At 47.7% G+C, this 16546-nt stretch overlaps 1 protein-coding gene across 1 annotated transcript in view; it reads right to left on the bottom strand.

Moving 5' to 3' along the window:
- Positions 1–3837: 3837 nt before the first annotated feature.
- Positions 3838–16546, bottom strand: part of IGDCC4 (immunoglobulin superfamily DCC subclass member 4) — a gene marked incomplete at its 3' end in the record, with an annotated part of 83871 nt that continues 71162 nt past the window's right edge. Inside the window, exons 14-20 of the mRNA XM_080351415.1 lie at positions 16400–16527; positions 15547–15717; positions 14874–15011; positions 14285–14390; positions 13077–13311; positions 5890–6054; positions 3838–4368 (exon numbers count right to left, since the gene is read on the bottom strand). Coding sequence (XP_080207541.1) covers positions 3838–4368; positions 5890–6054; positions 13077–13311; positions 14285–14390; positions 14874–15011; positions 15547–15717; positions 16400–16527 — 1474 coding nt within the window. The remainder of the gene's footprint in view (positions 4369–5889; positions 6055–13076; positions 13312–14284; positions 14391–14873; positions 15012–15546; positions 15718–16399; positions 16528–16546) is intronic.

The following is a 16546-nucleotide window of genomic DNA, read 5'->3' on the forward strand; positions in this document are numbered from 1 at the left end:
GCCAAATGGTAACATTAATACTACAAAATTATGCCAGTGAGACAAACCTGACATTTTAACAATGTAAAACAATATACACCATCAAAAAGTTGAACAGCAATAATCTTTAGTGTTACTGAAAGGAAGAAAAGGGAGAAAGGAGCTTGATGGGTAGGAACATACATTAAGTATGACGGGTAATTAAAGGTATCAACAGTTTGTGTGTCTGTGAGAAATCTGCAAGAAAGCTACTTATTTCATGATAAAAAAATATATGCACTGGTTGTTTCAGCTTTACACATAAAATGTGCACTATCTGTCTTCTTCCATTCATTTCTAGCCGAGACTAGAGAGGTCCCACATGTGTTCAGGACGGGGGGGACCCCGACCAGGCACAGGTGAGTTGGACGAGGACACCCAGCACTGCGTGGACACACATTTATCCAGAGAGCAGCTTCACTGCTGCCGGTCGGTGGCGATTTCTCAGCTCCGAGGGAACAGCCTTGATTTCTGCAGCTTAGGTCTGCAATACCAGTCCATGGGCACAGCAGCACTTGGACATCCCAACGCTCCCAGTTTCGCTCTCTGGTACAATTTGGTGAGTTGTAACAAGATCAGAATGAGCCTCAGCATGACGAGACAAAGGTATTTTTGTGATGCATAAGTAGAATTGTTTGTACTCTACCGCATCTCCCCAAAAGCTCTCGGAGTATGGAACTAACTTGGTGGTTTCGTGATTGGCCCAAGGTGACCCAGGGGAGCAATGCCACACCATGCCTGCTTGTGTTGGCTTTGGGGATAGGCAGGGAGGGCTTTTGGGCAGATCGGCAATGCACACCCCATGGCTATAGGGTTGCTAAAGTCAGTGTGGACAGAGCAGAGGGTGCAGAAGTTCAAAGTAATGCCCCCAAAACTGTGGCACACTCCTAAATCAGGCCCTGGACTACGCCTCTATCCTCACAACTCCCCAGATGGAAAGCTCAGGGCCGGTACGTGACGTGCCCCAGGTAGTGTCACGACATGGAACCAGGAGGAGAACACAGGTACCCCGGTTGTACCCACTGGTGGCCAAACTCCCCCCGGCAGTGCCCTCTGGCAGCCGGGGCGCTGAGCAGAAGCAGTCCCTGGGCAGCCTGTCATGCTTGCAGGTGGGTGACTTGGTTTTGGAGGTGAAGTCTCCAGGGTTCCTCTGGAGGGAAGGTCCTTCTCCCTTTCTGCACATCAGCAGTGGCAAAGCAGCATGTGCAGGGTCTGTTCTGTCACTGGGGAAGGACAAGGACTCTTGCGTGAAAACAACTGTGAACTGAGGTCCAGCTGCAGAAATCTGCCCCCGCCCTCCACAGCTGGAGGGTTTATACCTCTGCGGCTGCATCCGCTCCCAAATAACTGTGAATTGCCCTCATTGCCTGCAATAACACTTCGCTGCCTTATCTGTAACCCTGCTAAGTCATCAGTTTCAAAGTCTTGTGGCGATGAGTTCTGGAGGTTAATTACACATTTCCTCTGCCCAGTTATGATTTCTTGCCTTTCTGGCTCCTCATTCTGGCACTAACTCCTGCCCAGCCTGCTCACCAGCACTGATTTCCAGTTTGTGTGCCAAAGCCTTTCAGAATCATGGTGTTCTGGAGCACAGAACAGCATTTTTGAGACTCTTCAAGATACCAAGCAGCAGCTGCAGCAACGGAGTAAGTGCAACGAGTGGAATTCCAGACAGTTACCAGAACAGGGTGTCATGGTGGGAGGAAACACTGCAGGATAGGGAGTGGTGGAAGTTTCAATATCTTTCCCAACAAATACTCCTCTAATGAAGAGCTGGAGCTCGGAGGGTTTGAGCGAGGATTGCAAGGACGTGGGCTGGTCCAGCGCAGCTCCAAACACAGGGCACACGGTGACATGGCTCTTCACAACAGAAGCGGGAACAGGATGCTCGTGGAGCAAGGTCGTCCTTGCTGCAAGCTGTGGTATCTCAGTCCAGATTTCACCACAAGAAAACGAAGTCTAAAGTCTTCTACAAGGTCTCAGGTCAGCACACAGCTCCCCATATAGCTTTGGGGGAATTTCAGTAAGAAAAGAGGGAGAAGGGCATCTTTTCTCTCTCTTTTTAAACAAACAGCCCGATATCTGAATCCTCCAGGAAGGCAGAACATTTACCAAACACCCAATGAACAGAATTACTGGTCCTTGTTACCTCCCAGTCAAACCAGAGGCCAAAGAACTGGTAGAGAAAAGTTCACCCAACACCAGAAGACTGGGCTGAGAGAAATATCAGCAGCAAACAGTGTCAGCAAGAAGAGTCACTGGATGATTTTCAAAGCAGACTAGTAGGAGACGAAAGATTTTATTTTAATTTTTAAGTTGTGGTAGTCTCTGCTCTTAAAAGAAAGAAAAAAAACCCAAACCCAGGACTCTCAGAAGTGACTGGAAAACTTCCTGTACATCCAAAGCCTTCAGCAAGTCCAATGCTTGCAGAAGGCTGAGAGCTTCCCTCTGGAAACCAAAATCATCTGAGCTGTCTCTACTTGGGCACAAAAAGAGAAATAGATATCCCCAAGATCACAAGTTAGTTTTGTAATAGTTGATTCTTTTTTTCCCCAAGATCACAAGTTAATTTTTGCAATTAACTGGTTCGATTTTCTCTTCATTAGTATAAGCTTCTCAAGGAAAGATGGATCAACACCCTGCCAGCTGGAGCAGTCTCCTTTGGCCAGCTCCTGCAAAACAGTCCTACAGAGAAACACAACCCAACTCTCCAGCTGTGGGGAAGGTGTCCTACAGCAACGCTTAGAAACAAAGCAAGAGAGACATCAGATCTGCAGCACTATGCATTAAAAAAGAGTCAACAACCAGTGCAAACATATTCTTTAGAAAAAGGCAGTATAAGAATAAGTTAAAACCTGTAATGGACTATAACAAAAGAGTAGATCTACTGCTTGTTTTTTTTTTTTTCTCCAACAGACATGAGGTAGTTGTGTTGTTAGGGAGGAAAAAAATAAAGAAAGAGAGAAGTAGTAAAAATGCTACTCTATACCACGCACTACTCCACTTTATAAAATTAAATAATATAAAGATGTTCCAAGGAAATAAAAATACATGTTGTACATTAAAAGGACAGACGTGTACCTAAAATATTAGGTACAAGAACCTACATAAACCGAAGTCCAGGTTGGTGAAAGGACCCAGACACTGAAGAAGGTTCTATATAGTACAAGTTGTTAGAGGCACTCGTAGAGTGTGTAATAAAAGGCCACTACATCAGCCTGCTAGTAATAGTTACTGCGGTAGTGCACAGAGAGAGCCTTATAATCCTTTTAACCACGGGAGGGCAGAAAAGCCTGGTGGTTCCAGCTCACTGAAGTTGTTTCATTGGTGTCCACCCCCTCACAGAACTCCTGACAACATCCATCCCAATGCTGCCAGGCAGCAGGTAGTGCCAAGGTGCTCCCTGGTGAAGAGACAGTTGGGAAGAACCACTCGCTGCACCCTGGCTCTTCCCAGCCTTAAAAGGTGTGTTGCCAGTCGCCTCGAGGATTACAGCGAAGTGACAGCCCCAGTCTAGCGTGGAAGGCTCTGTTCTAGCCGTGGTTTCATGTCAGACCTTGACAGATGGCTCAATCCTGCTCCCACAAAAACTGAGTTACTCATCAGCTTCAGCGGGAAGAAGATGGACCCTTACTGAAACCACTGGTTTCTTGAAGGCAATATGTACAGCTGAGAGGTCTGAATCTCGCTCTGGTGAGATGCTGCACCTTCTGAGTTCCTGCTGGGCTCAGTGGGTCGAGGGCATGCAGCACCTCCCAGGGACAGGCCCTTGTTAGTGCTTCCAGCTCTCCCATGATCAAAATCAGATTAGTTCACTCTTTAATGATTGTGGACACGTGCCATGTTCTCAGATGCTGAGGATGAAATGGTTAAACCAGAGTTACTACAGAGAGGGGACTCCTCCGGGGCCAGGGAAAGCGACTGGCACTTGACTGGCTGCGCATCCCCTGCACCATCCTGGATGGAGTCCGAATCTCCGCTTTCCACTGAATCCAGACTTTCCCCATGCCTGTGGAAGCCGTTGGTGAGCCCATGGGTGCCAACGGCCTCTGTTTGGTTCACCTTTTTGTCGCTACATAATAGCTCATCCTGGGCCTGAACCTCAGAATCGCCCGTGCAGCCCCCCAACACTGGGTGAGCATCCTGCTGGGGACTGGGAGAACTGGGAAGAGCCAGCTCTCCGGAGGAGACCTCCTCAGGTTCCTGGTCCTCGGTTTCTGTCTCTTCACTCTCCAGGGCGTGCAGCTGGGACTCGTAGTCTCTGTCAGAGGCTGAAAAATCAGAATGGACAATGACCTCTGCCTCCACTTGGTGGAGGGTAGCTGGCGGGTGGCTTTTCTTTGCTTCATTCTGTTATCAAACAGAAAAAAAAAGGAAGGTAAAGTAAATGAAATTCAGATAATTGAGGCTGTGACCCAACCAAGCACTGAAATGTATCTGGTTTTAATCCCACAGAGTGCAATGGGATGTACACATGCCTCTATTAAGCATTATCTTGATATGTTTCTCAGAGCTGAAGTCTTAAGAAGCATCTCAAATTACCTCAGGATCATTATTCCTATTTTACATTCGGGTAAGCGAGTCCCAAAGGAGTGAAGTGATTTGCCCACAGTTGCTTGGCAGGCTGGAGCAACCATTCCTCCCAGCCTCTTGTCAAAGGCCACCATTTTCTACACTCACCCATTTGTTTCCATTTTAAGGGCCAGATACCTAGAGGGCAAGTGGGCAGCAACCTAGAAAACTGGCTTGAGATAGCTCATGACATAGACCCACAGCTCGATACCAGGGCTCCCTTCACTTCCCAGGTTTAATTTTGGCTACGTTTCACAAAATATTCATTAGAGCCTTTGTCACAGCTTGCAAACGTTTGTGTAAATTCAAGCACTTTAATTCAGAAAGAAACCAACTGGTTCTCCTCCGCAGTGTTCAAGTGGAGTTAAAGGCTACAGCTCTCCACAAAGCTGGCTAAGAAGCAGGTCACTCTGCTAGATTTTAATTCTGTAATTTAACAGGCAGATTATTTTGGAAGCTCACAAAGAGCTCTCCAGGCAACAAGCATTCAGTTTCTGGGCTGTGATTTAGCAGCAAGAAGACAATTCAAAGTGTGGAAGCGAGAGATATCCCACGTGTAATTTGCGCTTTCTGTTGAAGCCAACTTTGTGCATCATTTACATATTTTAACACTTTTCTCCTTTTGTTGACAAACTCTGATGGGTTAGCTGTGCCGTAAATGATGCCCTGTAACTGGGTTGTAAAACACTGTCTTTATCCACAACGTTAATTACATCCTGTGTATAATTGATTTTCACACTGCTATCTAGGAAGGAAACACAGGTAGGTTACTTAGAAGTATTTGCTGGGAGTGGAGGGAGGACAGCAAACTTTTTAAAGCAATAACCAAAGAAATCTTGTGGTACAGAGTCAACCTGAGCAGGTGTCAGCTCACTTTGTGGCACAGACATCACAATCCTTGTACAAACTCTCCCAAACACCAGAGTGCGTATTTATTCTAAGGAAGCAATTTCAGAAACAGGATTTCCTCCCAATCTATGCACCCACATAAAGAAGACAAGTGCAGTGGAAAAAGTTCTGCCATATTGGGAAAAGTTTAAATCAACCTTTGATCTTTGACTCCTTAAAAAAATAAAATAAAATAAAAATCAAGCAGCTTTTACTCAAATCCCACCAACCTCACTAGAATACACTCCTATACACAGGAAAAAAAATAAAGCCCGTTATCAGCCAACTAAAGCTAGCTCAGAGGAGAAAACAAGTTCTCCTGTGCTGCAAAAAGGAGAAAAGGCAACAGGGAGCATAAATAGAAAAAGCACATCAGAATACATGAGTCAATAAAGCACTGAAGACACCCACCATCATGGCATCGTAAACCAGAGCTTGTAACAAAAGCTTCTGCCCCGCGCTGGACGGGAGCTTCAGTGACCCGTTCACAGCAGAGAGAGGCTCTTTTGTGATGCTCTCCCCGTATCTGGCGATGCTGTTTGTCCAGGGCTGGTTGGCTGATTTATTCCACAAAGACTGCAGAAGGAAAACGGGAGGAGAAAAAATCCAGTTATCACAGATACAGATTCTGCTCCTTGTAAGCTTGGAATGAGAAGCAACTTGAAAAAGTGCAAGTTGTGAAAATACCACGGTGTTAGAAGACGCGAGTTAAATGCAGAGAATATTTCTGATGGCATCAAAATAACGCTCGCTGCAACCGTCTGGCACAGTCACCCCACTACAACAGGTTTTACTGCTCTGTTACATTGTCTGATGCAGAGCAAACAGATAAAAGTTGCCAGATGGTTCAAAACTGGTCTCATAAGGGGCTTTCCACCACTTCTCAAGTTTTGAGACCAGCAGGTACATCATGGCACAAGACACCACGTACATCTCCACTGAAATCAACTCCCTGCAAAGCTGCAAACAATGCAGAGCAGCATGAGCCTCCTGCAAAACACTGCAAAGCTGGAAAGGAACAGTGGAAATCTGGAGCAGAATGACGATAGGCTTTGGCACAAGCGATGCTCTGCAGCATGGAGAACGACCCTCGCCTGCATCTACCAGCACGTGCACTCTGGCAAGAGCCGAAGATGATGCTACACAGCTTGCCCGGCGGTGCAGACACATTTCCTGCTGTCAGCTAAGGCTTGGGTAAACACTCTGCCATTCCCCACCAACACAGAGGCACAAAACTGGGGGCTTTATTTACTTATTTATTTATTTTTGCAACAGACCACCAAGCAATTCTTAGTTTGGCTTTAAGTCCCCTGGGCAACCAGTGTTACCTTGTTTGTAGATCTAATTAAATTATATGGGCTGAACGCAATTTGTTCTGGGTTCTCTCAGCTTCCCCTTGTAATAAACTGTTGAATGCACACCTCTGTGCATGGGAAATGTGTGCCTTTAAGAGCTGAAGTTATTTAACAGCTCAGACTATTAGTTCACAGGCAGAAAAGTCTTTTCTTTCCAGGTTTTGATTTTATTGGGCTGTCCTGCATCTACCTGAGCTCAGCCTTGCTACTGACTCACATATGTATACATACAAATGCATGTACGCATGTTCTGATTTAAGGGAGTTGGTTATCTCGGCTTGTTACACAGTGCCTGGATTACAGAGAGAGGATGACACAAGGCTGAAGTGAAGAGAAAATCCTGATCTGACACAACTGCCAGTGTGCACGTGCATACAGAATAGAGGTGATGTGACCATGATGGCAGCACAGCATGAAGGTTTATGGCACATCTACTCAAACCCACTAACCACCTATTTCTCACTGTCGGGAAAGAGAAACCCAGGTTTCTGCTCCACATACGTGGCCGCTGCTCACACAGGCCAGACCTGTTCCAACAACAATCACCATAGCACGAGTCGAGCCGCGACAGCAAGGAGATTTCTGACATCAGCCTGACCTTGCGTGAGTCATTTGACCTCCTCATGCCTCAGTCCATCTGGCTAGAAATTAGGTAGAAATACACAACCAGATGTTGTGTGCAAGCCAGGCATTCCAAAGTCAGCTATTTAGCAAGAAGCAAATGCTACCACGCACTGTCGGTGCCAGCAGAAGGCACGTTAAAGTGCTCGTGGATGCACTGAAGGGCTGCCCAAGCCTTTCGCCTCTGCCCACCCCAACTCCAGCACCAAAGGGACTCAACCCACTGTGGGAGGTAGAGCAGAGTCCAGCACCAACCCCATGTCATGGGAGCTTTGGAGCTCAGGATCAATTCCCCCAAAAAACAATTAGCAAAGGGCCTACAGAACAGTGATGTCCAAACCCAGCGCTGTGGATGTCAAGCATTCACTCATTTAGAAGTGGATGCTGGAGGCAGCGCCTTTGCCATTCCTCTCTCCATGATCCTGAGCAATATATTCTGAGCCAAGAGTATTCCCTAATTGCTCCCTTTCTAACTGGACAATCATTAAACTACACTTTAATAGCAAAGAAATCAGCCAAGCAATCGCAGACAGCTCACAATAAGGCATATCGCTACATGCGAGTACTCGAGGAACGTGTTCAATTTGCTCCTGCTGCCATCTGAACGGCTTTCTGCAGCTCTGTCGCTGACTGATGGCTTCTGTGCCTTTTCCAAGGAACATACGTTACTGAGCAAATACTGCCTAGAAATCTCAGCGCCGAACCTACACAAATATGCACACATGCACACAAATGTGTGTCCTGTTATAGATGCTTCCATGCGTATTTGCCATCAGGGAGATCTGAGCATCATCCGCGCACACACACACACACGCAGAGCAAACTTGAAAACCTTCTTGCAGGCATCTTGTGAATACCAAAAAACATGGAAAGAAACAGGCAGCTCTGCTGCGATCCCAAAGGACCATCTGTTAGCGGAAATGTCAATCTGCCGTGTTTACATAGGTTTTGATGACTCCGGGAACAGCCTGTTCAGCTCTGGCTGAAATTGGCTGCAACGAAGAACAAACTTGTTTTGTACCAGTTTGCAACTTTTCAGCAAACAGAACAAACCACCAGCCACACAACATGGCCTATATCCCACATGTTGTTCAAGCACATTATGTTTGAGAGGGAAAAGAAAATAAAATCACTCTTGGGGCTTAGTCTCTAAGGTTGGGCAGCGGCAATTAACTCAAGGTCTGTTTTCATCACAGACCTGAAGGTTTTGCATGCCTGAAAGCTTCTCTGTTTTTTTAAAGCAGTATCTTTTGGTGTAATAAATGATACTATTTCTTTCTACATGACGGGGGCTAATGAATGGCTGAAGGAAGACAAGGAAATGTTCGCTTGGTTTTTACAATAGAGGAATGAAGGCAAGGAGTGTCAGTCTAGTACTAATTTAAAGAGGGAAAAATCCCTTTGTCAGCTCACTGCAAACACAGGAATGAAAACTAATAAAAACATCTTCCAATAAAAGGTGTTTCCATTACAGCTAAATCCTTATCAAAGCAAACAAGCCTTTTCATTTTAGCCTTTTTATAGAAACTCCAACTGGTAAAAATGTGCCTAGATCATGTTACCTTCTCAGTGACAAGTAATGATTTCACGCAAATATATGAGCTGAGAATGAACGCATAGGAATTGTTGATCTTGAAACCTTCCCTGTTTTATGAGGAGGTTATTTAAACTAGCTTGAAATCCTCTACAGAACAAGGCTGGGGACATTTCAGATGTGCCTAAATTTTAAGGGTGTCATAGCAGAGGGAAAGGATTTGTTGCTGAATGACACCACAGCCAGCAAAGGGAGTGGAAAAGCTCCATGTCATGCAAACATCCTGGCATCCCTGCCCGCAGCTGCACCTCGAAACAAGACACAACACAACACAGATCTCTCCCCAGCAGATAAAGCAGAATATCTGCTCCCTGTCAACAGGAGCACAGCTCTCATCTAAGACTTTTCGGAAAACACTGGGACTTCTTTTTTTGCCAGAAGAAAAAACTTCTATAGGAAAATGACAAACAACCCGGGTAGATCCAAGTTCCCTGATGCGTTACAGATTTTGCTCACCGAGTCACGGGGATCCTTCATGGGAAATGCAGTCTCCGTGGAGAGGAGGCCCACAGAGAAGGAGCAGGCAGCAAGCAAGGAAGGTTCCAGCTTGCAAGAAGCACAACAGCAAACGTTTCCAAGCCAAAACACTTGGGTTTGGCTTCATTCAATGAAAAGCTGAAGTCTTCCATGGAAAGCAGATGCTTTTTAACATTCTCTCCCACCCCCTAAATTGCTTGGCCAAAAAGCAACAGTGACAGAGACGTCTGGAGTGAAGCCATTTTATCATCCTCAGTCCATCTGCCGGGGGAAAGAGAGCTGCATCCCCACAGCCTGTGCGTTACCGTGTCGTTTATAGCATGGGCTATGTCGGGCATTGGTCTGAGGGTCACTTGGGAAGAGAGTAAGAGAGGAAAATCACGTGTCAGCATATTTACAAATCCTTGTGTGTGACCACTGGGAAACACACAGAAAGAAAGAAAAAGGGTCTGCTAAACAGTTGAGTGTATTGCTCTGCAATCCAGAGGGGCCCCGTGCCCACAGCTCGGCTGCAGCGCACCTTGCTGTCCTGTGACAAGGGGCATGGTGGCCAGAGAGCCCCTGTGGGCTCCCCAGCAGCACAAGGACTGTCCCACCTTCCACCAACCAGCACCCCCAGCACTACTTGGAAGAGCTCAAGAGGAATCATGGCCCTGTGTTTGAAGAAAATGGTGATCTTGACTTGAAAACAGCCAAGGGGACTTCTCAAAACCCTCATCCGCGATTCTTTGCAGGAGTCAGTTCAAACCGCAGTGCTGTTATTCCTGCCCTTGGTCTCACTCTTCTCCAGTCCTCACACCTGCAAAGTGATGTTCACTCACTTCTGACTGCGTATGGAAAGGGACAGTCCCTTCTTTGTGTTTGTACATCCCCTGACAATGCAGAGACTCCAAGCTCCAGTGGAACCTTGGGCTGCCACAAGAATTAAAAATTATGAAGAATCATCCATGAAACGCTCAGTAATGAGCCGGCGTGTGAAGAGCCTGTAAGCACGGGAGCAGCTCTTGCTGCCACTGCTAATGGCAAGGGCCACCCAGCCAACACAAAACGGGTCTCAGGAGCGTAACTTGAGGATGGCGAGGCGAGAGCGCAACTGGAGAAGGTCACACAGGCCTGGAGGTGCCAGTTCCTCAGCATCACGGCTACACAGAGCTGCCCAACAGTGGCAGCAGCGTCGGACTACGAGTCTGTCCCAGCCAACACCCTGAGCTCTGTGGTGACATGATCTGCTGTTAAATGAAAGGGATCCTTGAGACATTTCTCACTCCATTTCTTTATTGACTAGGGCTGCAAGTGATAGTACCCGACCTAGAGCACCTGGGGAGCTTCTCCTTTCCAGGCTGGACCAGGAATTCCCTTCCACAAGGATCTTCTTTTTCATGTGGCTCTACTACATCCCTTGCTGTGGGTTTTCACAGCCCCAACCACACACGCAATGAGAGAATAAAAGACTAGGTGACAAAGGCAGCTGGTAGTTGTAAGGTACAAAGCTCCTGGCCATGCTGAAGCAGGGTCTGGGGAGGTTTTGGAAGTCCAGCTGAAATGACCACTGGAAGAAGTTATTTGCAGTGTACAAGACAACCCAGAAAACCTACAACCCACTCTTGGGCCTTCATTAATACCATTTTGTCTACAAGCAGGGAGTGCACAGACCCCTGGCTGCACCTCACTCTGATTTACAGCTCTCATGGGGACCAGGCATGTGTGTGCTGGTCCAGCCATGCTCAGGAGTCCTGCCCAACTCCTTCACTGCCCAGCTGGGTAAAAATCTCATCACCAGCCAGACATGTGGCCTCTTACCAACTGCAGCATCAAGATGTTTTTGGCCCGAGTCTTTTCACCCTTGAATACACACGTGAATACAGGGTGGATGCAGTGGTGCTCAGGGCTGGCTAAGGTGGCACTTCCAGCAGGAGCTGGGCAGCGGAGGGCGCAGTGTCCTGCGTGGGAGCACATCTCCCTCCAGTGCCCGCTCCCGGCAACAACAGCCTGTTGCTCCCACTTCTCCTTCACCTGCCAGGTCATCCTTGCCGGGCAGGACAGGTGACAACTCTGCTCTGCGGGTGGCTGCGTGCAGCTGCTCCTCAGTGATCCTTGCCTCTCTAGCCACATCCAGCAAAAAAAGGAAAATCAAGCTCTTTATTCTGCTGGCAAAAATCCACAGTGAATTTAACTCTCTATGACCTTTCCCCATCCAGTTAGGGAGGCAGAGCCACTACAGCCAGAATCATGAAGCTCTGATCTCTGAACAGAATTCTGCTGTTGGACATTGCCAGCCTCTGCGACAGATGCTGGGGTCCCCAAGCTCTCAGGCTAAGCCCCCAGCAGCCAGGCCTTGGCTCTACCCTCTCCAGCCCCTGCTCCATGCACATTAAAAATCTTTGTGTAAACCTTTGCAGAAAGGTTTGCTGCTTTGGAAGAGAGATCTGGATACGCTGACCCCAGAAAGGCCTCCCAAGGGAAGGAACTTCCCCCCACCCTGACCTGTTCTCAGGAGAAGTCACCATCACTGAAAACAGTTGTTCCTTATTTAACAGAAAGAGCTGTAGGAAATTCCTCACACTCTCCAGCTTGGGTCCAGACAGGCAGCTACATTCCACAAAATTCATAGATGTGGCTTGGCTGCAAACTGCCTCTCCTTCAGCTGAGCGCTGAGCTGCCGCAGTACTTGGGGATGGCCAAGAGCAACAGCTTCAGCTCACAGGACAATTAAAGCCAGTGGAAGATGCTGTGTTTCCAAAAGCCTGGACCTGTGCTGCCCTGAGCAGCAAGGACAGGTCTCACACTTGGCCAGGTCTCCTGGACTCACCTCCCCCCCAGTGACACACAAACGCATCATTGATGCAAACGCTGAAATCCCATGTGCTTACAATATATTTGTTTTACTGAACCTCCTAATTACTTTACATGCTCTCCCTGGGCTACAAAGAGAGACATAAACAGATTAACTAAATTAGGCCAATTAAAGGTTCCCTAATGGAATGAAATGTTTCAGGCAAGCTTGAGAGAGGAAATGGGCAGGGAGGAGTGAAAGACAATGAATGTCAGGCAAACCAAGCAGGGCAGGAAAAGACTACTTCAAAAAATAAACTTCACAAATAAAACACAATTTCACATCTTCTATATCTTCAAGGTTGTTCCAGCAAACACAATGTTTATAGACAAAGCTTCTAGGCAAAAGAGTATCCTGGAAAGCAGAGCAACTACTCTGGACGTCCCACTTTCTCACACCACCTGTATGCCACAGCAACAGGAACAGCTCATCTTTCTGCAGCATTAACTTGGGTAACGGCTGCTCTGGGGATAAGAGTCACTGTGCCAGGAGACAAAAAGGGGTGGTAGATGACACGGGGATCCCAAACTTAGATCTGACAGCCAAGATTAAGCCAGTCAGCTTTACAGAGAAGGAAATTCATGGCTGCCCAGCCCAGTCTGCAGCCAAGACTAACAGCACCTTGCAGAGCCAGGACAAGATCAGACCCCAGCTTTCCAGCAGAGACAAACCAAGCAAAGGCTCCTGCCCAGGGTGGGAGCCCATCCATGGTCCTCACCTTCCTTTTCCCATGGACGATGTCCTCAGGGAGGCTGGTGTGGATGAGGCTGTGCACTTCCGTCAGCTCCGTGATGTCCCCCAGGGGCAGGGGTGCATCTTCAGGGAGCGGAGACATGAGGGACTCCAGCTCATGTGAATCCGAGGTGGCACCGGGAGCCGCCACCCCTTGCCTGCTCCGGTGGTAGTAAGTGTGGTTGCCGGCTGCCTGGGGATCCAGGCCAGGCAAGGCCTCCCTGCAGGAAAACGAGCAAGAGTTGACATTTCAGAGCCTCACCTTCCTCTGTCCCAAATAGCCACAGGCTGCCAGAGAACGTGACCCCTCCGGCCCACTCAGCCTGTTCTTGTGGAAGCAACCAGGCCCCAGACTCATGGCTGGAGTCAGACAGCAGCAGCATCTGGACTGAGTCCAACTCTCCTTCAAACAGCCTGTCACTCCCTGGGAAGTCTTTCATCATTTTCCCAACAATCCCTTTCCAGACATCCTTAGAGCTGTCCAACCTCAGAAGCAAAATACTGCCCACACTAACCTTACTGCAGCCTTTCTGTACTTAAAAGAAGCCTATAAGAAAGATGGGGACAGAATTTTTAGAAGGGCATGTTACAACTGGAAAAGGGGTGGTGGTTTTAAACTAAAGGAGGGGAGATTTAGGCTGGACATGAGAAATAAATGTTTTACCCTGAGGGTGAGAGCCTGGCCGGGGTTGCCCAGAGAGGTGTTGGATGCCTCATCCCTGGAGACATCCCAGGCCAGGCTGGACGGGGCTCTGAGCAACCTGAGCTGGTGAAGATGTCCCTGCTCATGGCAGGTGTGGCACTGGGGGAGCTGGGAAGGTCCCTTCAACCCAAACTCTTCCGTGATTCTAACAGATGCAGGTAATAATCTCGCAGATAGTGGTTTGTTTTTTCCTTGTGGTCTGGTGTTTTTGTTTGGTTTTGGTTTTGGTTTGTTTTTTTTTGTTTTGTTTGGTTTTTTAAATTTATCTGACATTAAACCTATTAGTCTAGCAATGCAAATTAAAGAGAAACTACTGAGAAAAATAAATCAATGAAAAGCCTCCACTACAGATGTTCCTTAGCCAGCTAGAACTGCCGAGCCTCAATCTTTGTATTAACCACTGTCACACACCACATCCCCATCAGCCCCACTGAACACGGGAGCAGCTCACAGCATCTCTTGTCTCCTTCCACACCAGAGCTGACACCCACCTCTGCTTGCTGTTGCGGAAGCTGGCACACATGCAGAAGAGAATGCAGAGTAGCCCCAGGCAGACTCCCACAATGATTCCGGTGACAGAGTGGATGTCCAGAACATCTAGTAGGGCAAGGACAGACACATCATTTCAGCTGCTAGCAGGAAGAAAATATACAAAGTGTCTTATGTTTGGAGAAGCACCACCTTCGCTAAAAATAGGTGATGCCTCTATACACACAAAAGAAGAAGATACTTAGCAGTGACAATTTAGAGCAGCTTAAAGCAAACCGCCATTTATGTATATTCATTAATTTCACGCTCCACAGGCCTAACAAAAAGGCAGCAAGATGCAGGTTGCATGTGCCCTTACAGAGGAGCTGGGATGGGGAAGGGAGATGAAGCTGGGCTGCGGGATGGGTTCTGGAGCTGTCTGAGGAGCTGCACGTCTGAGGACTCTGCTGTGATCCTCACACAGCCTTATCCTGCATTCTGCGTGGTGACATCAGGCAATTCTTTGGCAAAGAGAAACACCACAGTTGACAAACCACAGTCCTCAGCAACACAACTCGCTTCCTGTAATGGGACACAGGGAAAAATTCATACCAGACAACTTCTCCCGGAGAGTGTGCACATCCTTAACATTCGAATACGGACCAGATCCCACAACTGTCTTTGCTCCCATCTTGAAGAAGTATCTGGTATCACTTTCCAGGCCATGCACTTCAGTGCTGAAGATATTTCCTGATCAAAAACAAGTCACAAGAGGTTTAAAATGTGCAGCTTCAAGAGTATTCAGAGGCTACAGCAAAGCAGCAACGGAACTCTGTTGGACCTTCAGAAATGAGGTGTTTTGTGTCCTGACCTCTAAGAACTGACTCATACACCTCTTTGGTATTAATGAACTTGCTGCTTAAAGAGCTGATGACACATACTGCACGTGGTGTGGCTGGCATACGTTCTCCTAGGAATTACTGGCTGCCAGCCTGTATCTGCAGGATGTTTGCTGGATGATAATGGCTATTTCAGCCCTAGATATGTATGATCTCATGTCTTTCAGGAGTCATGTCCCTGGACTCTCCTATATGACCAGAAGCAAGGCCCAGCTTATTTCCAAGAAAGCTGGCAGCACAAGCTCTTTAAGGTTTATATCTATTTGCTCAAAGTGAGGCAAAAATCAGGCAAAAATCAAAGCAGGACTGACCATGCAAGGCTCCACAGGCAGGGAAGACGGCAGGAGGAGGAAGACCTGGTGGGGTATTACCTCAAGGATGCTCACCTTCTCGCGTCAGCAAGGTCCACATGTCATCAGGCTGCGTGTTGTTTGCATTGTAGAGAATGAGGTACTCCACAATGATGCCGTTGGGCTCAGCAGGGGGACACCAGTGCACCTGGACAGCGTAGGGGTTGAGCGGGTGCAGCCGCAGGTCAGACGGAGGAGTTGAGGGACCTGGGAGAGACAAGCAAAGACCCAGCTGAACGGCAGAAATGAGAAGAGCACCATTCAACCTGAAGGGCGCGATGTTTGCTCTAGGCCTTCTGTGAATCCTTCTTCATGATGGCACGGTCACATTTGCATGCATGGTTAACAGCTGGACCTGACGATCTTTAGGGTCCCTTCCAACCAAAACAATTCTATAAAATGCTGCCATGCAGCTCAGTTTGAGGCTGTGCAATGTTGGTTATATTTAAAAGAACATTCCTAGCACACCCTTGCTCCCCGTTGCTTTCTTCTCCACCATCCCCAAAGCCCTGCTTGAACCGCAAATAATCCCAGCTAGGAGCAGGACATAACACCTCTGAAGCCCATCACTGCTGCTCTGTGAAGCTGAATACTGGAGCAATCGCTGATGAGCAGGATTTCTCTGAGCGTAGAGATAATCCCACAGTAACAGCAACTGTTGTCCTACTTCTCATTACATGCTTGTCTCTGTTTAAAAAGCAGCACTCCTTCATTTGGCTTGGGAAAGCTACCAGGATGCTTAGTGGCTTTCAGACTTCTGTGTACTCAGGGACACCAGAGCCTGGAGGTGATCTGAGATCACCACATCTCTCAGTAGTACACCAGGAGGCATTTCAGAGATTCAAGAAAAGCCAGGAGAAATCAAGATTCAACTCCCACAAATACTCACGGTCAGGAAGGGTGAACCGCTCCACCACGCTGCCGAAGGGCCCATCGATGCCAACGCCGTTGGACTGCACAGCAAACTCATACCTGGTGTAGGGCTTCAACCCACTAATGAGAATGTCTTCATCCGAGCTACCAAAAGAGGACACGT

This window comes from Nesoenas mayeri (genome assembly GCF_963082525.1).
Source record: "Nesoenas mayeri genome assembly, chromosome: 11".
Taxonomy (NCBI): Eukaryota; Metazoa; Chordata; class Aves; order Columbiformes; family Columbidae; genus Nesoenas; species Nesoenas mayeri.